At 37.4% G+C, this 27,282-nt stretch overlaps 1 protein-coding gene across 1 annotated transcript in view; it reads left to right on the top strand.

Annotated features, from left to right (window-relative positions):
- LOC100349442 (uncharacterized) overlaps window positions 1-27,282 on the top strand; it is a 453,812-nt gene that overhangs the window by 271,368 nt on the left and 155,162 nt on the right. The window contains exons 12-13 of the mRNA XM_089323942.1: window positions 25,158-25,279; window positions 25,684-27,182. Coding sequence (XP_089180068.1) covers window positions 25,158-25,279; window positions 25,684-27,182 — 1,621 coding nt within the window. The remainder of the gene's footprint in view (window positions 1-25,157; window positions 25,280-25,683; window positions 27,183-27,282) is intronic.

Below are 27,282 nucleotides of genomic sequence, written 5' to 3'. Positions count from 1 at the left end.
GATACTGTGCTGTATATTAAAGTGCCAAAACTTACTTATCTTGCATTTCTGAAATTTTATACCCTTTGACTATCATTTCCCCATTCTCCCTCCTCCATCCCCTTACATCTACCATTCTACTCTCTGTTGCTTTGAGTTTGACTATTTTAGTTCCCACATACAAGAGAGATTATATAGTATTTGTCGTCTTGTGCCTGGATCATTTCACGTAGCATAATGTTCTTTAGGCTCAGGCTCATCCATGTCATTGCCAAGGACAGGATTTCTTTTGAAAAATATTTATTTATTTAATTATTTACTTGAGAAAGAGTGCACTCTCATCTACTGGTTAACTCCCCCAAATGCCCACAAGAGGTGGGCTACTCCATCTAAACCCAGAATCTGGGCACTCTATTTGGGTCTCCCACATAGGTGGCAGGGACCCAACTACTTGAGCCATCACTTGCTGCCTCCCAGAGTGCACATTAACAAGAAGCTGGAATTGGGAGCAGAGGCAGGCCTTAAACAGAGGCACTCTGATATGGGATGCAGTCATCCAAAGTGTCATTTTAACAGCTGCACCAAACACCTGCCTCCCGGATTTCCTTCTTTCTAAAGACTGAATAACATTCTATTGTATGTTTCTACCACATTTTTACTTAGCCATTTGTCTGTCAATAGAAATAAGGGTTGTTCTGAATCATGTTGCAGTTAACATGGGGGGTGCAGGTATCTGTTGAGAGACTTTGATTTTGTTCTGTTGGGTAAATACCCAAAAGTAGAATTGCTGGGACATACAGTAGCTCATTTTTAATTTTTTGAGGATCCTCAATACTGTTGTCTAAATGCCAGTGTACCAAAGTCCCTTTTCTTCACATCCCCACCAACACTTCATTTGGTATTCTTCATTGAAAAAACAGCTACAAGAAAACATTGAACAGAAAGGGAAAATGTCTGCATTTAATCAAAAAACTCTAAATGAGTCTTTCAGCTGTTTAATATAATGACACATTTCTATTTTATCAGTATCAAGGTTGAAACTGTGTGATTTTTAATAATATGAGACTGCCTATTACTTGATTTACATTTTAATTCTAGAATTTCAATATGCCTCCAAAATGAGTTGTACTGGTTTGTGAATTCATATTTTTCGCTAAGAACTTGTACATTTTTTCTAATCTTTGATAATGTTCCACCATTTCTAGAAAGTGTATTTTGGCTTTTGTAGAATCTTGTTATAGTTTCCCTATAGCTTTCTAACTGGCCTATTTCTTTGTCTGTAAAAAGTTAATTTATTTAACAAATAATTATATTGTGTTTACTGTATTCCAGACACTATTATAATCATTTTACAAATATTTACTCAATAATCTTCCTGATAACTCTGAGAGTAAGTGCTTTTAGTATTTATGTTTTACTGCAAGGAAACAAAGGCAAAAAGATGGCTGTCTAAATTCACATGGATAATTGGAAGCACATCACCTACTTGAATTTAGGCATTCAGATTCCAGATATGTGTTCTTAGTCACTCATTACATTAATGCTGGAAAATATCAAGCTTTGCCTCATAGGATAGGATGCATAAAATATTGGCAGCTATTGCTATGACTACACATTTTATTTTCCTATTTTTATATTTTCACTAATGTGGCTTTTAATTTAAAAGTCTTAATAACAATTCAGCCTTTTGCAATTGCTGGCTATAAAGAAAGACATTGACAATGGAATGTAAAGTTTCCCAAATAAAGGTGACAGCCAGAGCCCTATATTGAAATATAAGAAGTAATAAACCAGACAGCATGTGCAAAAAGAGAGATGGAGGGAGGGAGGGAGGGAGGGGGGAAGGAAGGGAGGGAAGGAGGGAGGGAGGGAGAGAGAGAGAGAGAGAGAGAGAGACTCCTATAACAAACAAAACACTTCAGTAGGATGAGGGGCACTTGTTTACAAATATTTATTGAACACCTACTACTTGTAGGCACTAGGATACATTACATAGGGGTACTTCGATCAATAAGATGAAATCTATACCATGAAAGAACTTTTATTCTCTTTCAAAGTGATAGACAATGAACATTTACAGTGTAAGTGGTCTGATAGACAAGTGCAGGCTCATATGAGAGTGTAACTCAGGAGTTTTTGTTTGGGGGAATCAGAGGCAAATACCCTGAGGAAGGAATAATATTTAATATGAGATCAGAATGGTTGCTATTTATTATACAGGTAGAGATTGGTATGAGGTGGGATTGGGTAGGTATATGGGTGGAAAGAGGTGAGATTAGGGGCCGGCGCCATGGTTCACCTGGTTAATCCTCCGCCTGCGGCACCGGCATCCCATATGGGTGCCAGGTTCTAGTTCCAGTTGCTCCTCTTCCAGTCCAGCTCTCTGCTGTGGCCCAGGAGGGCAGTGGAGGATGGCCCAAGTGCTTGGGCTCCTGCACCTGCATGGGAGACCGGGAAGAAGCACCTGGCTCCTGGCTTCGGATCAGCACAGTGCCGGCTGTAGTGGCCATTTGGGGGGTGATCCAACAGAAGGAAGACCTTTCTCTCTGTGTCTCTCACTGTCTATAACTCTACCTGTCAAATAAAAAAAAGAGGTGAGATTAAAGGAGAAGGCTGGAAACAACCAGATTACCAAAAGCCTTCTATTTCATGTTATAAATAGTGTAGTCTTTATTTTAATAGGAATGGGTTGTCATTGAGGTATTTTAATGAGGGAAATGTCAGATTTGCAGTTTAAAAATATCGATAAGTTAGATTTCAAAAACAGAAGGGACTGGGCAACAACAGGGTCAGAGAAAGCAGATGTGGTACATAGTTTATTAATTGCTTTGTGATATAGCTTCTGTTGTGTCAAATTATTACCTACCTAGACTTAGCTGATATTCTCTGAAGCCAGTTTTTAGTCATTCAAGTTTTAAAATTAAGGTTATATTGTTGAGAAATCTTTCCCTTGAGAATTTGATAAATTATTTATGGAGGCTTCCTGTGAAAATACATGAATATTTAAAGGTTGGCTGTCAATATTTCAGTGTGCTACCTTGAAACCTGAGGGAACTATTGGAAACCTTAAAGTATACATGCATAGCACGAGACCCTAGGAATACAGGAGAGAGTAAATGTATGAAATGATTCAATAATGATAACAAAATGTGTAATATTGAGCTGTATTTGTTCATGTTTAAAGTTGAAGATAACCAAGGCTAAAGTTTCATTTTTATATAGAAGTTGTTTTAGAATACCCTATAGCATCACTTAACTTTATATTTCTGAACATCTGATCCCTGGAAAATGTGAGGAAAATAACTCATTATATTTTGTTTAATGTTATGAGAATTAGTATAATGAATTTTAGATAGTTTTCAGTTGTGTTGAGAATTTGGACCAAAGGCAAAAAATTTTACTTAAAATTCCTTTACATAATTTACATTTTATTAGTTGTATTTCTTTGAATAGAGTGATCCCAGCACAATTTCTCCCTTGTAGGAGTTGCATTTTCCTTTAGGGAAGGATCAAGTAACCCATAGTTCTGTATATAAACAATAAGGCACTTCCATCTGCCAGTATCCTTTCACCCTGGCTTAAATTAAGTATATTTCCTACCCTAGAAATACATATTCTGCTTTTCAGAATCAAAGAGGAATTTGTTCTGCCCATAGAAGAAAAAGAATATATCTTAGCTTTCTTTGTATGAAAAATTTACCTCTGTTTGCCCAGTCCTTGAGCTGAAGTATGAATATGAGAGTTGAAAGCAAATAAAGGGGGAGTGTTTCATGTTGCGTATGTCTCCAGTATTAACATAAGTTGTCCCGAGGAGTCTCTAGGTCTTCCTGCTTGCAACCCGTAATTATGATATCCAAATCATAGATCAAGAGGACAGATAGAAAATGTGATTAATTTCCAGAATGCAGTCTGCCACAAAAATCAATAGAGAGGTTGAAACTATTGGAATACAAAACATTGTTCCACCAAGAGCCGTGACCCTAAATTAAAGAACAACTCAGTTCTTCAAGATGCCTTGAGCAGGTGGTCACTACATTCATTTGATGTACATCAAAACCTTCACTCTAGTGCAACTTTGGTGATAAAGTAAGTACTGGGTCTTATTCAGTATTTCAGTGTAAGATCTTAGCTGAAACTTCTTAATGATGGAAAGGAGATGTTATCTCACAATATCAGATAAGGGAAAATGTCCTTTTCTAAATCCCCTGGGAACAATATTGCCACTCCATGGCTATTATGCAGATCAGTCATTTTTTTCAGGCTGAATGTAGTTTAATCTGGCCTAATCGATGAGACTCATTTGAGTATTGCACATAATGTTACACTGAACTTTAAGTTCCAATTTTGAAATCCAGAGATCTAAACTTTCAGTTTAGGATCTGAAAACTTAGGACTGCCTCAGAAAAATACCTCAGAAAGTAATCCACTCTGTCTCTCTCAGATACTTGATGATTTTATTTTAATAATATCTAACAATACATAAATTTAACAATACATGACATTACGTTAGATGTCTTCTATTTCTGGGAAGTAGAATGGAACTAGATGTATACTGGACATTATAGCATATATATAAAACAAACATTAAAAGAGCTCTGAAGGATGAAGAGAAAGTGACAGACTGACTAGTGACCACAGTACACAAGGAATGACTACTTGGCAAGTTCTCTGGATTTCCTTCTTTTTAAAATTCATTTTAGAGGCAGAGAGACAGAGACCAAGAGAGAGGTCCTGTCTGCTGGATTTGCAATGGAAAGGACTGGGCCAAGGCCAAAGTTGGAAGCTGGTAGTTAAATCCACGTCTCTCATATGAGTGATACAGAGCTAACTATTTGATTTTTTTTTATTTGACAGGTAGAGTTATAGACAGTGAGAGAGAAAGAGAGAGAGAGAGAGCTAACTATTTGAACCCTTATCTGCTGCCTCTCAGAGTACACATTAATGGAAGCTGGCATCAGGAGTGGAGGCAGGCACTCTGCGTGGGATGTGGGCGTCCCAAATGCCATCTTAACTGCTGCGCCAAAAACCCACCCCATGATTACTGTTTTCATTGCATTTCTATATTGCAACTAAGTGGTCTCATATTTGAACATCCTAATATCAGACACAATTTAGCCTTTGCCATTCCTGACTAAATTCATTGAAGATATAGTCTAATCATTTTATTTATGTCATCTATTTTCTTATGGATACATGAAAATGTCATATGCCTTATAAATATGCCAAGGAGCCTAATGCATATGAGAATGTATGTCCCAATCTGAGATTTTGGTTATTTGTATCAGTAAATCACTACTCTGAGTTGAACACTATCATTTTCTTTAGCTATTAAGATGAACGTAACACTTGTGTGTCTATATGACATAGGGAGTCTATAATACTATAAGTTGGATCAGTTTAGTAATCGCTTTCACCTTGGAAAAAATAGAGTGGGACAGAACAAGAAGCCAAAGCAAAAAGGTGAATGAGAAGATGTTATTGAATGAGAAGGTGTCAGTGAAATATACTAGCAGTACTGAAAGGTGGAGAGGAGGTAAACAGGAAATGTGGGGCACCAGAGAGAAGCTTTACTTAGTTAACTTGTCACATAGTGGATAAGAGTATAGTTGTTTTTAATTTTGTAGGAATTGATTAATTCCCTTTTATTTATTTCCTACTGGTGTATTTTAGTGAATCTTTTACATTTGTTTTTAATAAAACAAGTGAAAAGCAGAAGTCTCATGTTCTGTAGATTCTGTTTAAGAGGAGTCAAACAGAACTGATGAAAGTCTCTCAGCAGCAGGGATCACATCCTGCCCATGGGCTGTATAAGGCTCTTTAAATCATTTGGTCTGGTCCTGCCATGCCAATCTCAGGTAGGACTCAAAATTCAATAAATCTATAGCAGGCTAAATGTTAGGTTAATAGTTGTGTATGGCACATGAGTGATGTCAGAAATATCCAGATGGCTCTTGACAGAAAAAAAGGTTCCCCATGCATGGTAGACAGAAGAATGTGTTAATGATCTATGCTGAGCCTTAAAACTCTCCCAACCTTACTTCTTTGAGATATGATACTGTTGATAACCAGAAGGCTCAGTGAAAGATTATAATTCTAGTAGGCTATTATTAAGTTAATGAAGTTTGTTATTTCCAAAGAGTACATCAGAAAATGTACGGATGTTTAATCCCAGCTCTAACTTTTATCAATTGTGTGACATTCAATATTTTGACTTGAAAAATAATAGTAGCAGGGCCGGCGCCGCGGCTCAATAGGCTAATCCTCCACCTAGCGGTGCTGGCACCCCAGGTTCTTGTCCCGGTCGGGGCACTGGATTCTGTCCCCATTGCCCCTCTTCCAGGCCAGCTCTCTGCTGTGGCCAGGGAGTGCAGTGGAGGATGGCCCAAGTGCTTGGGCCCTGCACCCCATGGGAGACCAGGAGAAGCACCTGGCTACTGCCTTCCGATCAGCGTACCAGCCGTGGTGGCCATTGGAGGGTGAACTAACGGCAAAGGAAGACCTTTCTCTCTGTCTCTCTCTCACTGTCCACTCTGCCTGTAAAAAAAAATAATAATAATAGTAGCAATGCTTTTCTTTTTCCTTTTTTTTAAATATTTATTTATTTATTTGAAAGGCAGAGTTAGAGAGAGGCAGAAGCAGAGAGAGGTCTTCCATCAGCTGGATCAGGAGTGGAGCAGCTGGGACTCAAACCTGTGCCCATATAAGATGCTGGCAGTGCAGGTGATGCTTTAACTGCTACATCACAGTGCGGGCCCCAGAAATGTATTTCTTAAGGATTTATTTTTATTCATTTGAAAGACATAATGACAGAAAGATAGACAAAGAGAGAAAGGATCCTCCATCTGCTAGTTCACTCCCCAAAAGGCTACAACATCTGGGGTTGGAAAAGGCCAAAGCCAGGAGGCTGAAACTCCATCCAGGTCTCTCATGTAGGTGACAGGGACTCAAGTACTTGGGCCATTTCTGCTGCTTTCCCAGGTACATTAGCAGGGAACTGGATTGGAAGCAGAGCAACCAGGATTCTAACTGGCACTCCGATATGGGATGCCTGTGTCACAAGCTATAGCTTAACACACTGCACCACAGCTCTGACCTCAAGAGACAGGGTTTTACACAGAGTCCAAAAGATGCTCATTAGATACAGTTAACTCTCCATATTCACTTAATATTTAGAAAATTCTATTTAAAATATCATGAAATGTTTGTATTCTTTCCTCTAGAATATTGATTATTTTATGGGAACTTGACACAAGTAAACTAATTCATGAAATTGATAAAAGAATGAAATCATTTCAAAGTTACCACAGTTAAAGGTTTTTTTCATGTTTTACTACAGTTTATGAGGCATCTCTTATTGCTTATTTGTAATGGTGTGTCCTGGCTTAATTTAACACACTGCATGTACAAAAACAAGAAATGAAAAACGCTCAATTATAATAGTTGTATTTGAAAACTTAAAAGAATTCTTGGGGCTGGCACTGTGGCACAGCAGGTAAATCCACTGTCTACAGTGCCAGCATCTCATATGGGTGCCGGTTTGAGTCCTGGCTGCTCCACTTCTGATCCAGCTCTGTGCTGTGGCCTGGGAAAGTGGTAGAAGATGGCCCAAGTCCTTGGGCACCTGCATCCATGTGGGAGACCCAGAAGAAGCTCCTGGCTCCTGGCTTCAGATCAGCATAGCTCTGGCCATTGCAGCCATTTGGAGAGTGAACCAGAGGAAGACCTCTCCCTCTGTCTCTGCCTCTCCTTCTTTTCTCTGTGTAACTGTGACTTTCAAGTAAAATAAATAAATCTTTTTAAAAAAGAATTTTTACAGTGGTAGCACTAATGGTAAGGAAAGATTCTGAAGTCAAAAGAATCCTGCAATGTGTGGGAATGACAAGGGAGCTGCTCTTGAAAAGTCTAATGCTTAGCCGGCGCCGTGGCTCAATAGGCTAATCCTCCACCTTGCGGCGCCGGCACACCGGGTTCTAGTCCCGGTCGGGGCGCCGGATTCTGTCCCGGTTGCCCCTCTTCCAGGCCAGCTCTCTGCTATGGCCAGGGAGTGCAGTGGAGGATGGCCCAGGTGCTTGGGCCCTGCACCCCATGGGAGACCAGGAAAAGCACCTGGCTCCTGGCTCCTGCCATCGGATCAGCGCGGTGCGCCGGCTGCAGCGGCGGCCATTGGAGGGTGAACCAACGGCAAAAGGAAGACCTTTCTCTCTGTCTCTCTCTCACTGTCCACTCTGCCTGTCAAAAAAAAAAAAAAAAAAGTCTAATGCTTGATAGACATTACATAGATTATCTTATTCCCTTTTTGCCAAAAGTCTTCCATTCAGTATTTTAAGAGACTGTCACTGAGATAATAACTAATTGTATACCATGTAACTCAATGGTAAAGTGTGTGTGTGTGTGTGTGTGTATATATATATATATATGTGTGTGTGTGTGTATGTATTCCTCTATCTAACTTGTATAGAACTTTTGATTCTTTAAACAGAGAAAAATTACATGAAGTATTGCTCTGGCATAAAAAAAGAATGAAAACTTGACATTTACAACAAAATGGATGAAACTGGAGATCATTTTGCTAAGTGAAATAAATCAGATGCAGAAAGACAAATTTCACATATTTTTTCTTATTTGTGGAGGTTAATATATAGAGTATAGAAATTGTGTGGATGTCATATCATTTGGTATATAGTTATAAATATCACTTCACTGAATCATATCATGAACATGACATATACCCTTCTTTCCCCACATTATTATCATAAATTCTTTGTGATACAAATGTCTCTGTTTTCAAGAAAAATATATGTGTATGTATATAATGTCTACATATGCAGTAATTGTGGCAAAATGTTAAAAATTATTACATTTTAAAGCTAAAAAATAAACTTATTAAAAAGGGAAAATATATTTCTTTTTTTTTTTTTTTGACAGGCAGAGTAGACAGTGAGAGAGAGAGAGAGACAGAGAGAAAGGTCTTCCTTTGCCATTGGTTCACCCTCCAATGGCCGCCGCGGCCAGTGCACTGCGGCGGGCGTACCGCGCTGATCTGATGGCACGAGCCAGGTACTTCTCCTGGTCTCCCATGGGGTGCAGGGCCCAAGGACTTGGGCCATCCTCCACTGCACTCCCTGGCCACAGCAGAGAGCTGGCCTGGAAGAGGGGCAACCGGGACAGAATCCGGTGCCCCGACCGGGACTAGAACCCGGTGTGCCGGCGCCGCAAGGCGGAGGATTAGCCTAGTGAGCCACGGCGCCGGCCTGGGAAAATATATTTCTAATCACACTTGGTTCTACATCAAAAAATGATTTGCTATATAGTACTTCTTCTGTACATTTCCTACTGGTATCATTCTTAACTCATTTCATATGAATAGATGTTCATATAATAATGTCTACACTAATTATGAACTCAAACAGTAGAAATGAAATCTATGATGCTTGCCTTCATGAAGTAAGTAACATTTAAATATAACTCTTTAACTCTAAGATGTAACAGCAACTCTCACTCTTCTCAAATGTCACATTCACATGGTTTCCCTAGACTGTATTACCTGACTGTTCTTTTCCATCTCTCCAATCCCACCTGTTTTTCCACACCATGCCTCAATGATTCTGTTACCTCTGCTTCTACTCACAGAGAACTTCTTTTCTGAGGTCATTTCCCCATAATAATAAAATTTTAAAGTAGAAACAAAAATGTAAAGTATATATTTATTAAATATAAAGTATAGAACATTGTAAGTTTTCAATGTATTATCTTGTAACTAGGTTGTTGGTCCCTCAAGTCAGATACTATTTCTTAATTAGTAACCACTTACCTCTCCAGCATTTTCAAGAAAGTGTTCTATTTATTTAAATAGAAGTGTTCAGGATATTTCTGCTTACATTTTTCAGGATGTAAAGGTTTTCATTTCAATTGTGTTAATGAAAACCTATATAAATATATTTTATGTATAGCTCCCTGATTCTTGAACAGTTTATTGAACAAAATTCAGTCTTTTTCTGAATCATATTCACCTTTTTGAACATGTGTTTATTCAGATTTGTTGTTTGTTCTATGTAATATAGTAAGTCTACCCCATTGTTAGTCTCTTAAAGTCCATGTAAGTTATGTGAAGCTGACTAGTACAAAAATTTCACATCAGTTTTAAAAGTAATGTATGATTAATTTACACAAATGAATGACAACAAAATGAATGATGAAGAAAAATATATTTCCTTTGGGGATGGGGTGGGCAATGCCATCATGCAAAAGTCAATGACTTTCTTCTTTTATTTTAAAGTTTTATGTATATATTTATTTGAAAGGCAGAGTGACAGAGAAAGAGAGAGAAATTTGATCTGATGATTCACTCCCCAAATATCTGCAACAAATGGGGCCATGCCAAACCAAGGCCAAGAGCCAAGAATTCCAAACAGGTCTCCTACGTGGATAGCAGGAACTCAAGTACATGGACATCTGCTGTCTCCCAGGTGCATTAGCAAAAAGCTGGATCAGAAGCAGAGGCTGGAGTCAACCCAGGCACTCCAATATGGGAAGCGAGTATCCCAAGCTTAACCTTCTTCACCAAAATCCCTGCCTCTCCGTGACTATCTTCTAATTTAGAATAGTTCTTTGCGTCTTTTCTTTGAAATGTTGCAACTACTGTATACCATTTGTTAACTTTTAGGGCAGGCACACACACACATATATGCTCGTGTTAATGCATGTGTGTATGTTTATATATGTACATGTGCTTGTGAATATATTTGTGTGTATTAATTTGGGAGTCATATATTTAAAACAAAAGTGAAAATATACAAGTGAAGTATTGAATTGACAAAGAACAATAATATCTGAAAGATATTGCAGCACTAAGTTCAAGTAATCTGGATTTTGAAAGCCAGACAAACTACAGGAGATAAGCATTTAAATTGATTTCCTGAATAGGAAAACCAAATATCCATATACAAAAGAAAATTGGACCAATACCTCACAACATATATTAAGGTTAACTCAAAATAGGATTAGACACCTCATTGTAGGAATTAAAACTATAAAACTCTTTAAAAATGATGAATGAATAAACAATATGTGGTATATTTGTGCAATGGGATGTTATTCAGTCAGAAAAAAAATGAAGTAGATATATGTTACAACATGGATTATCCTTGAAAACATTAAGCTAAATGAAACAAATGGTTCACAAAAGCCCAAATATTGTATGATTCCATTTATACAAAGTGTCCCTGGGACTGGATTTGTGACATAGCAGGTAAAGCCACTACCTGTGATGCCGGTTTCTGTCCTGGCTGCTCCACTTCTGATCCAGCTCCCTGCTAATGGTCTGGGAAAAGCTGCAGAGGAAGGCCAAATTGTTTGGGCCCCTGCCACCCACATTGGAGACCCTGATGAAACTTCTGGCTCCTGGCTTCATTCTGGCCCAGCATTGGCTGTTGTAACCATCTGGAAGGTAAACTAGCAGATGGAAGATCTCTCTCTCTCTCTCTCTCTCTCTCTCTCTCTCTCTGTCTCTCCCTCTCTCTCTGTAACTAGAACTTTCAAAATAAATAAATAAATATTTTTTTAAAAAATGTTCCCTATAGGTATATCTATAGAGAGTATATTGGTAGTTGACAAGGGCTGGGGTGTGAAAGGAGAGTGACTTCTATGAGTTACTAGCTTTCTTTTTCAAGGGTTGAGAATGTTCTGGAATTAAATAATGGTGACTGTTGCAACTTTGTGACTATATGAAAACCACTGAATTTTACATTTTAAATAGGTGAATTGTGTGGTAGGTGAATTCTACCTCAATAAAAATATTTCCTATGTGATAGTTATAGGCTTAGCTTGGAAAGTGATTGGAACAAGGATCTAGCTTGGGGTATACTATTGCTTTCAAAACATGATCTATACACATCCTGGAAGACTCAGTATTGTGCTAGAGCTAATTCAAACTTGTTTGTGATAGCCTGTTGTTTGCATCTCTTACCAACTGTAGTAGGAGTAGTCACAATGCCAAAACTAGAAACTGATAAATCAGTTTTCTTAAACCTAAGAGCTGCTATTAAATCTTTACCAGCACACCACTGATGGAAGTTCATACCAACCACCCTTCTTAAGAGGTTTCAGGATGATGAGGGTCCAGGAAAGGAAGGGCTTGAAGATACCTTGGTGATTTTAATTACCTCCTTGTGGTTCCTTGAGATTAACACGAAGCTATCTAATTGACAGATTCATTCACATGAGGCAATCCACACCACACACCCTTCCAAGTCTTATCTACCCACAAAAACAAATAAAAATGTGAAGTAGTTATAACTTATGGTAGTATTAATTATTTCAATGAAAATGAGACTAAGAACTGTATTAAATGATTTTTCATTCAGATTGTTTGGAAAGCACTACTTCCTTGTGTTCCTTTATTGTTTCTTTGTCTGTTGCTATTGTTTCTTCTCTGCTTGGCATCCTAATCTGCATCATGAAGCGAAGGTCTGTCTATTCAGTGGCCAGAGAGTCAGAACTTATTCCAAATTATTTTTAATTTACAACCAAATAAAGGAAAATGTCTGATACGGTGAAATTTCCCAATCCTTTTTTAAATATGGGCCAGCTGTTTTCAATCTGTATTATGACAATAGAAGGTACATCATCCAAGTATTTTTAATTGGTTTCAGAATGTAGCAGTTAAAAATACAAATAGCTCAGAGTAAATCAATTCTCACTTTTGAAAAATGATCAAAGCTCATATTCTACTGTTGATTAATCAGAAATATTAACTCTATACACCAAGTCAAATGCTTTATTTTGTCTAACAGTTGCATGCTATATTCTATTTTGCTTGCAGCAAATTTACATATGCAGACATTTATATTACCCATACTAATCTTTTCTGTTTGAGGGTGAGTTTACTGTTACTTCCAATTAAGTGAGAAATACCTTAATCTATATTTTGCAACCTAATTACTGAATGTGCAATGGGAAAAAAAATCATATGGGTCGGGGCTGGCACTGTGGCATAGTGAATAAAGCCACTGCCTGCAGTGCCAGCATCCCATGTGGGTGCAGGTTCGAGTCCTGGCTGCTCCACTTATGATCCAACTCTCTGCTGTGGCCTGGGAAAGCAGTAGAAGATGACCCAAGTCCTTGGGCCCCTGCACCTGGGTGGGAAGATCTGGAGGAAGCTCCTGGCTCCTGGCTTCAGTTTGGTACCACTCCAACCATTGCAGCCATCTGGGAAGTAAACCAGCAGATGGAATATTTCTTTCTCTCTCTGCCTCTCCTTCTCTCTCTGTGTAACTCTGACTTTCAAATAAATAAATAAATAAATAGATGGAAAGATAGATAGATAAATCATATGGGATACAAATCTTGAAAAGCATGATCTACAGCATCCAGAAGCTAAATACAACTGTTAACATTTAGTATGTTGGAATCTACATGACAAAATAGTTATTAGATAAAAATTTCTGGATTATAATAATTCTATTTCTAAAAAATTGTTTTAGTATAATAATTCATAATAAAATATCCTACTCTCTAAGAGTATTTTTTTAGTTTTGCTTTTTGATAGCATTCTGCTGTGCAGTTTGTTCTCAGTATTGTGGTCTTCAGTTTTAGAGTTTCATTAAATATCTACCTTAGAGTTATTTATCAATGATTACATTATTTATGATTTGCTTTAAACAGAGCTATGTAAGATCAGATAAGACCCTGAATTCTAAATTTTCTCTGTAAGAATAAAATATTTTCCAGTTCTTGGCCTGTTTAAAATAGTATAAGCATGGATTTTGACTAATAGATATTTGCAGTGAATGGAAATTGTAAGCCTAACAGAGTTGTTCATTTAGATTTTTTTTTTGCTAATTAGTATCAAAATGATGTTTTAAAAATATTGGTGCTAACCTGTGTGTTTTGCATTCAATTTGTAAATATCTCTAACACAAAAGCTCATTTTCTTTTTTTTTTTTTTTTTTGTGTGTGTGTGTGTGTGTGTGTGTTTTTGCTTTGTTTTGTTTTTTTGACAGGCAGAGTTAGTGAGAGAGAGATAGAGAGTAAGGTCTTCCTTCCGTAGGCTCACTTGCCAAATGGCCACCACGGCCGGCACGCTGCGCCAACTCGAAGCCAAGAGCCAGGTGCCTCCTCCTGGTCTCCCATGCGAGTACAGGGCCCAAGCACTTGGGCCATCTTCCACTGCTTTTTCAGGCCATACCAGAGAGCTGGATTGAAAGAGGAGCAGCCGGGACTAGAACCAGCGCCGTAGGTGGAGAATTAACCTACTCACCACAGCACAGACCCACAAGCTCCAGTTATAACTGGAAGCTTTGTGAGATATGAGTTCATGAACAAGAGAAACAAAAAGAGAATTGTTTCTACCTGTTTGACCCTGAAAAAATCTACCTCAGAGAGTCTCTCATAGGAAATCTTGTAGGGGGTAGGGTGGGGGGGCTGCGCCGCCTTGGCTCACTTGGTTCTGATCCCGGTTGCTCCTCTTCCAGTCCTGCTCTCTGCTCTGGCCCAGGAAGGCAGTGGAGGATGGCCCAGGTGTTTGGGCTCTTGCACCCGCATGGGAGACCAGGAGGAAGCACCTGGCTCCTGGCTTCAGATCAGCGCAGCGCCGGCTGTAGCGGCCATTTGGGGAGTGAACCAGCGGAGGGAGGACCTTTCTCTCTGTCTCTCTTTCTCACTGTCTGTAACTCTACCTGTCAAATAAAAAAAAAAAAAAGAAATCTAGGGTAGTAGTTTTTACAAAGCACGTTGGGTGATTATTAGTCATATCCCTAAAGTAAATGTAAAAATTAAACTGAAGAATGTTCCTTATCTGTTAATAAATAAGCATAATTAGATAGTCCCTTCAATATTTAGATCAAGTGGAAATTATGTGATCGTGATTTAGATACTATAAAGCACTCTGTCACTATAAAGGGTTGCTTCTATCTGATTTGTTTTCCAAAATTACTTTTGCACTGTTTCATAAATGGAAAAAACTTTGGAGATGTGAGAATGAGGAGACATAATTATCCACATCATCTGTAAGTGCCACCATTAGCAAAACAATGCAGCATGTAATTATATTGGCTATACTTTTATTATAGTGTGTATTCAATGAATTTACCGTATATTTCCATATTTTTGTGAAATGTGCTGTTGAGTTACATCAGTCAACAAACTAGCTCATGCTAATCTCAGATATTTGTGCCTGAAACTTGCTTGATAAGCAAGTTGAACTATTAATCCAATATGCATCATCTATCATAGTTGGGAAAAATGTTATTACTGAGCAACTTTTGTATGACTTAAATTGAAATATCAGCATTCTTTGACTCCCCCAAACTTTTTATTTCCTATACCAATAGATTAGTTCAAGTATATAATATTTTTACTGTTAATGAAAGCTTGGACATTGTTTTAGTATATCTTCTTAAATATCTTTACTCAGATCTATTTCATAGAGCACTTTAGAACTGAAATATGAGAAATTCAGTAGATAATTGAATGCACAATTATTTTGTGGAAATTGGCAGCTTTTTTAACAAAAAAGCTTAATTTCTATACACTGGCTATTAAACTAATACGTTCTGTAGGATCAGTTAACAAATTTTGCCTTTCAAGTTTTACGACAGATTAATGACACCAGAGAAGTTTTTTGCTTCTATATTAATTCTTATGTAATAATGGAAGAAGGAAGTAAACAGGGATGTCTCATATAGGTCTCACAGAAAATTTCTGAATGTTCATCACAGAAAAATAAGGAGGCAAATTTATATATACAAGGAAAAATACACAGTACCGACCATATACTGTATGCTGGTTTACTTAAACATCTTTTGCATATTAGTGCAGGGAAAGATGCATTGGTATTCATTTTCTGTCTTTCAGACTTTATTCTGAGTTTTGGTCTCAATATCATTTTGTATGAGGACAGGAAATTTGTATGACAAGAGAAAATGAAGACTATGAACACTCAGTTTATTTCAGTGATTTTAAGTATGATGGGTTATAAAAGAAAATGCAAAGAGAAAGTAGAAACACTTTAAATAAAGCTGGCATTTTCTTGGGAGAAGTTATTTCTAAGGCAGTTAAAAATTTCAAATATATGGCTAAAATTTAAATAGAACTGGTTGTTTTTTCATTCATAAATATATGTAAAGCCAATTGATTGATCATTTTTTCTTATCCATATTGTTGTCCAAATTGCTTAATTGACAAGCAATCCCACTTCCCAAATCAGAGTGGTGATAATCAATAGCTGCATAATCAAATTTCATCGTATGAAGATAAATGAGATGCTGTTATGCAGTCAAGAGGCAGTCCCAGGGATACCTTTTACTAGAGTCTTTTGTTTTTAAGATTTATTTATTTATTACAAAGACAGAGTTACACAGAGAGAGGAGAGGCAGAGAGAGAGAGAGAGAGAGAGAAGTCTTCCATCCGATGGTTCACTTCCCAGTTGGCCACAATGGCCGGAGCTACACCGATACAAAGGCAGGAGCCAGGAGCTTCTTCTGGGTCTCCCATGCTGGTGCAGGGACCCAAGGACTTGGGTTATCTTCTACTGCTTTCCCAAGCCATAGCAGAGAGCTGGATTGGAAGAGGAGCAGCCAGGACTCGAACCGGTGCCCATATGGGATGCCGGCGCTTCAGGCCAGGGTGTTAACCCAATGCGCCACAGCGCCAGCCCCTCACTAGAGTCTTACTTGGTCTGACCAAGTCTAGCCTGAGACCAATCAGAGGTCCCAAATCTCTTTCCATTGATTTCTTAGATCACTAACTACTTGTGTATTCACTTGAAAATCAAAGTGAGGAATTAGGGGAGCAAGTTTTCTTTTGCTGTCAAATATGCTTCCTCACATCAAGTATCCAAGAGATTTTCCTAAGCATTTTGTTTCACTTTTCTTACATCAGTCTTTTAGATAAATTAGAGCTTAAAAGAGGATCTCTTGGAATCCATAAGACTTCACTCAACATTTCTTTGAAAATTTTTAAGGTAAATGAGCATTGTATGTATAATAGAAGCAAAAGATGCTTCTTTTGCAATAAATTTCCTTTTGTTTTGCCACTGTGCTTCTGATTGTGACTAACATTTCTTTTCCTTTACCCTTTAAGTAAAGAAGAAAAGAATGATTTTATTCTATTTCCCTTAAAAATTTAACTACCCTTAAAAATTATCCTACCATATTCCTCCATGGTTTTCCATATGAACTTCAATAGGAATTAGCAACTGTAAATCATAATTATTTATAGACAACAATTATCAAATGAGATTTTCCTTATTAATGTACTTATTTAATAATTATTATTTTAGATATGTTATCATTGTTTATTTCCCACTATAGTTAACTTTCCCTTTATGCTAAAAAATTGACTCAAAGACTATGTGCATTCATCGTACAGATGAAAAATAGAATAAACCAGTCAAGTTAGTTTCACAAGTCTTTCTCTACTTGTAACATCTGCTTTCTAGCAAAACTATCACTATCATTTCTCAAATTGATCTCATCCTTAAAAAGGTGATTTTAATCATAATTTCATTGAAAACCTCCATATCTGAGAGATTTCAACTTGAATTTATTTTCCTGCTAAGAATAACTATTGCATTGATGGGAATTCCATATATCACATTTACTCTGTACCATTTCTTACCTGTATTACCCTGAATATACCTCATGAAAATTTCATGCTTGCTACTCATTGAAAAACATACAGATTGAGCATCCTTACTCTGAAAAGCCCAAATCTTATATGCTCCCCAAACCCAAATGTTTTGAGCATTACCATGATACTGAAAGTAGAAAACTATACACCTGGCCTCATGCAATTGGTAGCAGACAAAACACAGGTACACTGAAAACAACATATGAAACTATCTTCAGGATATGTGCATAAGGTGTATAGGAAACACAAATGAATTTCATGTTTAGACTTGAGTCCCATCCCAACATATCTCATTTTGTATATATAAATATTCCAAAATCTGGAAAAATTTTAAATCTGAAAAATTTCTGGTCCGAAGCATTTCTTTTTTTAAAAGTTATTCTTTTTTTTTCTACTTTTTTAAAAAGAGGTATTTATTTATTTGAAAGGCAGAGTAAGAGAGAGTCAGAGACATAGGCAGAGAAAGAGAGAGAAGTTTATCTGCTGGTTCTCCCCTCCCCAAATGGCCTCAACTGCCAGGGCCAATCCAAAGCCAGAAGCCAGGAGCCATGCGTTTCTTCTGGGTTTGCCATGCAGGTGCAGAGGCCTAAGGATTTGGGCCATCTTCTACTACTTTCCCAGGCCATAGCAGAGAGCTGGACAGGAAGTGGAGCAGTCGGGACACAAACTGGCACCCATATGGGATGCCAGCACTGCAGAAAGCGACTTTACCCACTATACCACAGTGCTAGCCCCAGTCTGAAGCATTTCACATAAGGAATACTCACCCTATACCACAGGTTTCTTTTTGGAAGGAATGTTTTCTTTTCTTTAATATGGATTAATATCTGAAGAAAATAGATATGTGTGATTTTTAAAAATTCTGTATAGATGGTTTGATTCTGTGCTTAAACTAATTTATTGAAAAGGGAAGTATTTAAATTTTGTTATCTTTATAATAGAAATTTGAGGTTGACATTCAAAAAGATAGGGGAGAAATCCCTTTTAGGGACTCTGCTGTCACATTTATGACTGCAGTTATAGTTTATAATAACTTCTAAAATTATTTTCCTCTTCAAGAGTTAGTAGTAATCTATGCAATGATAGTTTATCTTAATTAAGACTTTGAAGAAGTTACTTTAGAGTCAAAGTATGATATTTCCAAGAAAAATATTAACAGTGGCAATTATAACACTGCTACTACATTTTTGTGACTATTCCCTGCTTCTTATATCTAATAATTGAGTAAAGTGCTGCTAAATTAAAAAATTATTAAAGTTATAATGTCATAAGAGAAATTAAAATCTTATTTTAAGATTTTGTGATTTCTTAGTTCATTATTTCTTTGTTCATGTTCACCAATTGTCATCAACATTATCACTATTCTAAACGATATCATAGTTAATAAACACTTATCTTGTTCGTATTGAACAGATTAATATTAATTGTTCTTTGACACACTACAGATAACAAGAGGTTTTGTCAGAGGTTAAACAAGTGAAGTAAAAATTTTGACAGCAATTTATAGCAGTTAGCTCAGCTGACATTTGATCACTGAAATCTGTATTCTAACAGAAGAAATATATAAAAATACCTTAGCATTTAAAGACTATTTTGAGAATACCTTCGTATCAACTGCAACTCAATACCCCATATAAAAATATCTAGTGCAGAATTATTTTACACTGTGATTTTTTTTAATGTCAAGTTGCTATGATAAAGTACTTTATAGGCTGATGACTACTAAAGGGCATAGGCCAATTTCCAAACCACATCTGTATGAGTCAATGTATATAAATGGAATTTCCTATTTTGTGGAAATTATGAATACAAATGATATAAACATTTGTGTGCAGGTTTCTGGGTAGAAATGAGCTTTGAATTCATTTATGTAAATGCAAAGAAGTGTGATTGCTGGGATAATATGGTACTAAAAAGTTTAGGTTTGTAAAAAGACTGTCAAACTGTCTGCCAAAGTGGCTGTAAGGCAGAGTGAGGTAGGGCAGGGGTGGGGTAGACAAAGAGAGGCATTTCCCATCTTCTGAAACATTCACCAAATGACCACAAAAGCCAGCATGGGCCAGGCTAAAACCAGGAGCCTGGAAATCCATTCTGGTCTCCCACGTGGGTGGGAGAGGCCTAATTACTTGGACCATCTTCCTCTGCCTTCCAAGGTACATTAACAGGAAGCTGGATCAGAAGCAGAGCAGCCAAGACTCAAATTATCACTCATGACCCCCTAAAATATCTACAAAATGTGGCTCCTTAAAGTTCCCCAGAAGTCCCGTCTGGGTCACCATATGATATCGGAAATGACCCCCTAAAATAAAATTGTAAAAATGTGGTCCCTTAAAGTTCCCCAGAAGTGCCATCTGGGGTGCCACATATGTTACCGGAATTTGGGGTGCCATACAATATCACCATATGCTTATTACTAAATCCCCAATATTAATAAGCCCAAGAGGGTTCTTGCCTAATATTTAGAGAATAATTCTAAATACTGGCATAAATAAACAAGGTAGCATGGTACATTTTAAGCTTTTATTTAGTGAGAAAGATGTAGAGGAGAGTGAGAGCTTTATCTAAGAGGGAGAGGTAAATCTGGGTTCATACCAAGTACCAGGAACCAGTCACATGGAAGAGCATCTAGGCCAGGAAGCCTAGGGCGGGTGGCCCGAAGGCCACACACCCTGGAGGTGCAGGGCTACAGCCAGTCCCCCTCTGGCAAAGGCCAGGGCAACAAAGAGAGAGGACACACCATGTCCCAGGCTTTTAACCCACTTCCAAAGGGGAGTGGTTAATTAACCTGATTGGCTGGTGGGCACCCAGGTGTGGCCAGGTAGGGGCATGAGGTCACACAAGGGCATGGTGAAGGTATCAGGTAGGGCATGAGGTCACACAGGGGCATGGTGAAGGTATGGTCTTCTAGCTCACAAACCTAATCAATTTTAAGCTATATGCCTGCCTACTTCAATATGAGATGCTAATGTGGCAAGTAGTGGCTTAATCCACTATACCACAATAATGACCCCATTAATCATTTGTGTGTATGTTCATTAGGACGATTGTGTCTGTATAATTTATGTGACTTTTTTCTGGATTGTTATCAGGGTAATGTTAGCCTTATAAAAAAAATGGAAATTTTTCCCTATTCTTAATACTTTTTGAAAGAAATGAATAGAATTGATAGTACTTCCCTTTCTCTCTGTCTCTGTCTCTCTCTCTCTCTCTCTTTGTCTCTCTCCCTCTCACTGTCTATGACTCTACCTATTAAATAAAAAAAATAAAATAAATTTTAAAAAGGGGCCGGAGCCGTGGCTCACTTGGTTAATCCTCCACCTGCGGTGCTGGCATCCCATGTGGGTGCCAGGTTCTAGTCCCGGTTGCTCCTCTTCCAGTCCAGCTCCCTGCTGTGGCCCGGGAGGGCAGTGGAAGATGGCCCAAGTGTTTGGGCTCCTGCACCCGCATGGGGGACCAGGAAGCAGCACCTGGCTCCTGGCTTCAGATTGGCGCAGCGCCGGCCGTAGCAGCCATTTGGGGAGTGAACCAACGGAAGGAAGACCTTTCTCTATGTCTCTCTCTCTCTCACTGTCTATGACTCTACCTGTCAAATAATAATAATAATAATAATAATAATAAAAAGAATTGATAGTACTTCTTTAAAAGTTTGATGTAGGGGCAGGCATTTGGCCTAATGATTAAGACACCTGCATCTCATATTGGAATGCCTGGTATCATGTCCCAGCTCTGCCAAGATTCCAGCTTTATGCTAATGCACACCCTGGGAGGCAGCAGGTAATGTCTTAAGTAGTTGATTCTTTGCTACCCACATGGGAGACCTGGGTTCATTCTCTGCTCCATATTAGATCTGGTCCAGGCCAGGTAATTGCAGGCATTTGGGCTGTATTTACTTAGGGTGCCTATTGAAAATAACTGAATATTCTGTCTTCTTTCCTTGTTTCTGAGCCATAAATGGACACTCTTAGTAATAATACTTTTTCAAAATAAACCTCTATGGAAAGATACAATGTGCAATTATGTGGATGATTTAGAGGATTGTTAAATAGTCCCATGAGTAGTGAGCTTTACTTCTTTTAGAAAGTAAATGAATTTCTTCCATGATCTTCTTTCCATACTCCCATCAACTTCCCCATTTAAGCCATGAAATCCTTAGAACAAATGCAAATGGCTTCCTCTAACTTTCCTCTCATAGTAGAACTGCATTAAAGATTAACATTAGTTATATAATGACACATTTTTGCAAATAAAATGATTACAAAGCAAAAAACTATATAAATGAAGTATAATATGAGGCATTAACGAAAACCTTTTTATCTTCACATTCCTCTTGAGCCTGCGAGTTCACTTGATGTGATCTATAAGAATCCAAGGCCTGTATGCCTCCATGAGTTCATTTTTTTTTTTTTCAGAACAATGGATAGTTAGATACAGGTTTGTGACCATGACACTGATGTCACCAAATCAGGAGCCAATGTTTCATGTAGTGAATTTATTCATCTTACTATCTGCAATAATTTGTTAGGATTGTGAAATGAAACACACACATAAATATACAGGTACCATAATAACAACTCAACAGTGCCTTATAAGATGTAGTAAAAATAGCACATATGAAAGAGAGGTTGGAATATTAATCTTTAAACAGAGCTATGCAGGCTTAACTATAAATTAGTTTAATGTATGATGCAAAACTGTAAATCAGTTCTTTAGTGAAAACTCAAGAAATTGTCTTTAAAAAGGAACACCTTATTACAGATTTGTTAGTTGGATGATATTTATTATGAATGTATTTGGATTTGATTTTCATCACAATTTTCTCTTTCAGTAAGAATTTCACCATAATACACAGAATCAGTTTTCAGGAAAGTTGTCTTAGAGTAAAAGAGATTTTTTACATTAATCTCATTAATGAATTTGTAAATATTCCTTCTTCTCTTTAGATGTTAACTGAAGTTTAGACTTTACCAATACAAGTTATTTCTAAAGGACCACTTCTGGAAAGTTGTGTTACTAGGAATAATGAACTTTCTGCTACTTCATATACTTGATAGTATTCCTACTAAGGAAGATATTTTTGATTTAGTTTCCTGAAAAAAGCATACATAAATCTTTGATATAATCAGGGACCCCAAAGCTCTAGGCAGTAACCTAATATAAATAACCAACATGAATTCCATATTTACTGTATTTTCTGTTATTTTTTATTAATCTAGTAAAATACGAGCTTCCTCAGACTATTTTGAAAAGAGTAGAAACATTGTCTGTATAGTTTCTCAGGAGGCCAAGTAGAAAAATAGATAAATCAAATATGTGAAAGGACATTGGTTACCAATTTATGAAGACAAATATTTGATTAAGCATAGATAATGTCTAGCTGAATTAAATTTACTTGTATTTTCCCTCATCCTTTACTTTTTGTCTTGACTTTTAAAATAATGAAAACTAGTGACAGAGCAATCACGTATGAATAGCCATTAATTATCTGAGTATTTCTGGAGTCAAAGCAGTTCTGAATGTTTGTATTTGTTGGATCAATATATTGAAACATATGTATCATTTTCTATCAACCTCCCCTAGCATGTGGAAATTTTAATTTTTCCCATGTTTCTTTGCCATATAAATTCCTTTTTATCCTTTAAACTTTTACATTTTATAAATCTTTATCAGTTTTCAAAATGAGTCTTTTCTTCTATACGTTGCCTTATTTGAACCAGGCAGCTACTTGCTGATAGAGGATATTCCAAACCTTTTTATTACAATAAACTCTAAAGTATATTGGCACTCTTAGAGTGGAGCAGCCGTTTGTTGCCATTGCTAAGATGGTACTTGGGATGCCTGTATCCATCATGAGAGTGCCTGTGTTTAGGTCCTGGCTCCACCTCCAATTGCAGGTTCTTGCTAATACACAATCTCAGAGTTCAACAGGTGATGGCTCAATTACTTGGGTACCTGCTACCATGGGGAAGAACTGAGTTGCCTAGCCCAGCTGTGGGGGAATGAGCTAGCTGATGGAAGATATCTGTCTATTTCTTTATCCCTCTTTCTGTTTCTCTGACTTTCAAAGGAAGGAAGGAAAGGGAAGAAAGGGAGGAAGGAAGGATAGAAGAATGGAAAAAAAGGAAGGAAGGAAGTTAAAAAAGTTCAGGGTATTTTTCTTTATATCATACCTAAATGACACATTGAAGTATAAGTCTACTTCTTGTTAATTAAATTGATTGTAGATAAAACTTCTTTACATAGATATTAGTCTTGCTCATTCTTCAACTTTCTCTTCTCCTATACTTGAACTCCTCTTGTGCCTAAAAGACATACTTTTGTGTATGTTTTATTTGGGGATTAATAATAAAATATTAACAGCAATTCTGCTGTCTTTTGAAGGTCTTTCTGGTTGAAAGGTATAGAACCCCACTTACAGCTGATTGAGGGACAAAAGGTGATAGAACTCATTTCAGGGATCTAGGATTATCTTAGTGAACTCAAGGACTGAAAGTAGAAAAATTAATACTTAGGAGAGATTGTAATCAGGAACTGAAAAGACATCAGGAACCCAGATAAAAATATTGCCATCTCTGCTTCTCTATAGGCATATGATCTCTTGTTTCTATTTCCTCTGTTTATGGCTTTGTTATTCATATTCTCTGTACATTGACTTTGTTCCACTTGGTGAACATGACAAAAATGGCTTTTCCATGGTGCTGAGAATTACCTGTCCTCATTTCAAATAGTCACCTGAAACATTTTTATGAATTCCAACTCTAAATCTCCAAGAAAGAGAATCTGGCTGCCAAAATCTGGGTTATATCTTAGTTCATTTTGTGCTGCTCTAACAGAAAAATAATCTAAGACTGGATACTTGATAAGGAAAAGAAGTATATTAGACTCACAGTTCATGTGGTTGAAAGGTCCAAACATCATGGTGCCTACATCCTGGCAAGGACTCCCTTGTACTTCTACAACATGGTGTAGAAGTGGGAAAGTGAACTGGCTACATGCAGAATGGTCACTTGTGTGAGAAAGGAAGCAAGAGACCAGGGAAAGACTGGGCTCACTTTTTCATAATAACCACTCTTATGGGATAACCTACTCTACTAGACCAACATTAAACCATTCATAATAATGGAGCTTCCATGACCTAACTACCTTCCACTAGGTCTTACCTCTTAAAGGCCCCACTACCTCAACACCATTACATTGGTGAATTAAACCTCATCATGAGTTTTAGAGCAACAAACCACATTCAGGTTAAATACTGTTTACCTGCACAGCTAGGGGACTGGGTACCAGAAGAATGTGGCATTTGAGAATGGCCTATGTTTATGGAAACAGAGTCTAGGAAGAAAACCACACAATGTATCTAACATGCCTGCTCTTATGTTGAAATACTAATTCTGAAATTTTGCTTTGAAAGAAGTTCTCGCTATGACTTTCAGTTAAGCACAGCTGAAACTAATGAAGCAATACTCTCTCCATAGTCTAATCTCCTGCATGTACTATGTTTCATGATAAATGCAACTGAAAAATCACAACTTTATATTAATTTTTCCTTGCAGGCAATAACTACGACTAGTTCATCAAGTGAACTTACATTTACCTTTCAAGATATATCCCTTCAAAGTGAAAGAGTACCTTACAGATGTGAATATTTCTCTTTAGAGAGACTCAACACTTCAAGGTGAGTCTCACTGATAATTAAGTCTGCTTAAATATAATCTTAACTTGCAAAAGAATATATAATTGGTTTATTTTTATTTTTACACTACAATTTAAACATGATATTCAGTTCCCCAAATAAGGATTATTGACTGGAAGGAAGTTACTAGCCAAGCAATTACTTTCAAGTGTATTGAAAACAGTTAAAGTAAGGGCAGATGAAAATGACTGTAAAATCGGCATATACTAATATTCCTCAAATTTTGCACAAGTAGCTTAGTGTGGTATCTTGCTTTCCTCATCCTAATAAATAAAATCATGTAATATGTCATATTTTCCTATAGAGGACTATCAAAAAGGACATAACATGTTTGCTAATATTTGATGAGTATTTAAACAACTATTCATGTTTGTTTTTTCTTTAAGTAATAAAAGAACAGTTATATTACAACATGATGACGAAAGCAAATCTGAAACAGAAGTTTCTGATACAAAAGGTTCTGAAATCTCAGCAGTTTCTTTGGAATTTAAAAGTCTCCAAGACCTAAGAATAATTGAAAGTGACACTCCTCCTTTGGATTCTGGCTCTGAAAGATGCTTGATTGATTCTGACTCTGATAGAGGTATTGGTTCAGACTCTGGCTTAGAACAACACTCAAAAGACTTGGACTCAATAATATGGGGAGCAGACTCAGACATGGAAAAATGTCTAAGGGACTCAGACTCTGCAAAGCACCTGCTAGAAGGAGAAAAACACCAAATGGCTTCAGGCTCTGTTGAACAACTGATAGAGTTAAAACAATACATGGTAAGAGTTGAACAACATCAGGGGGATTCTGACTCTCTGAAATATTGTGTGGGCTCAGGTTCAGAAAAATGCTTAGAGGACTCTGACTCTGACAGATACCTGATGGACTCTGACAATGAAAGACTGGAGATGGAGTCAGACTCAGACAAATTCGCCATGGCCTCTGCATCTGTGAAACACCTGACAAAGGCAGAAAAACGCCAAATGGCCTCAGAGTCTATAAAACGCCTGATAGAATCTGAGAACAGATTAATGGAGACCAATAATGTCTGGATTATCTCTTCTTCTGAGAGATATGTGGTAGACTCAGACACAGAAAGGGGTGGAATAGCTTCAGCTTCTGAATCTTCAATATATCTTTTGGCAGAAGAAAAACATCAGGAGGAGACGAGATCTAAGAGATATATGATGGCCTCTGATTCTGTGCTGTGTAGAATGGATTCAGGTACAGAAAGATATGGGCTAGCCTCAACAACTATGAAATGCCTCTTAGATGCTGAATCACTCCAATTGAGCACTGATACTGAGGGACTCTGGATAGATTCTTCGTCTGAAAGAAATACAGCAGACATAGAATCTCAAAGCCAAAAGATAGGCTCTGATTTTGTGAGAGTGGTGATAAAAGATGAAAACTTGCAGATCTCTGACTTGGAAGAATTCTCTAAGGACCTCAGGTCTGAATCTGAAAGTTGCTGTATGGACTCTGAAAGAGAACACTTGGTTTCTGACCAGAGTAGCTCTAACAGACATCAACTTAGGTCTGTAAGACAGAAGGATAGCTCTGGAAGATTTCAGCATGACATTCAAAAACATCCGGATAAAGTTGAGAGCCATGAAATTGATTCTAATTCCAAAAAACTTCGAAAAGACTCTGAAAACAAAGAATATCAAGATGAATCTGAAAGTGGAAGATACCTGATAGAGATGCAGAAGGAACCGTGTCTGCAACAATTTGAAAGTGAGAGACTTCAAATGAAAAAAAGGAGAGAAAGACATTCCACAGACTCTGACAGCGAAAAAGAGTACAGTCTTGCAATTTGCAGTGAAAGGCAGCACCTTGACTCAGAAAATGAAGCACAACGGCTTGGTGCTCGCAGAAAGGATAATCGTCCTAAAGGTAAGCTTAAATATGTGTGGTCGTTGGAAGCAGCTTATTATACAAGTTCAATTGATAGCATTATTACTCTTTCAAAATGGAAGTACCTTTGACAGATTTG

Source organism: Oryctolagus cuniculus, chromosome X (assembly GCF_051225735.1).
Source record: "Oryctolagus cuniculus isolate XC-2025 breed Fujian yellow rabbit chromosome X, ASM5122573v1, whole genome shotgun sequence".
Lineage (NCBI taxonomy): Eukaryota > Metazoa > Chordata > Mammalia > Lagomorpha > Leporidae > Oryctolagus > Oryctolagus cuniculus.
This window is presented reverse-complemented; position numbering and strand designations above follow the sequence as displayed.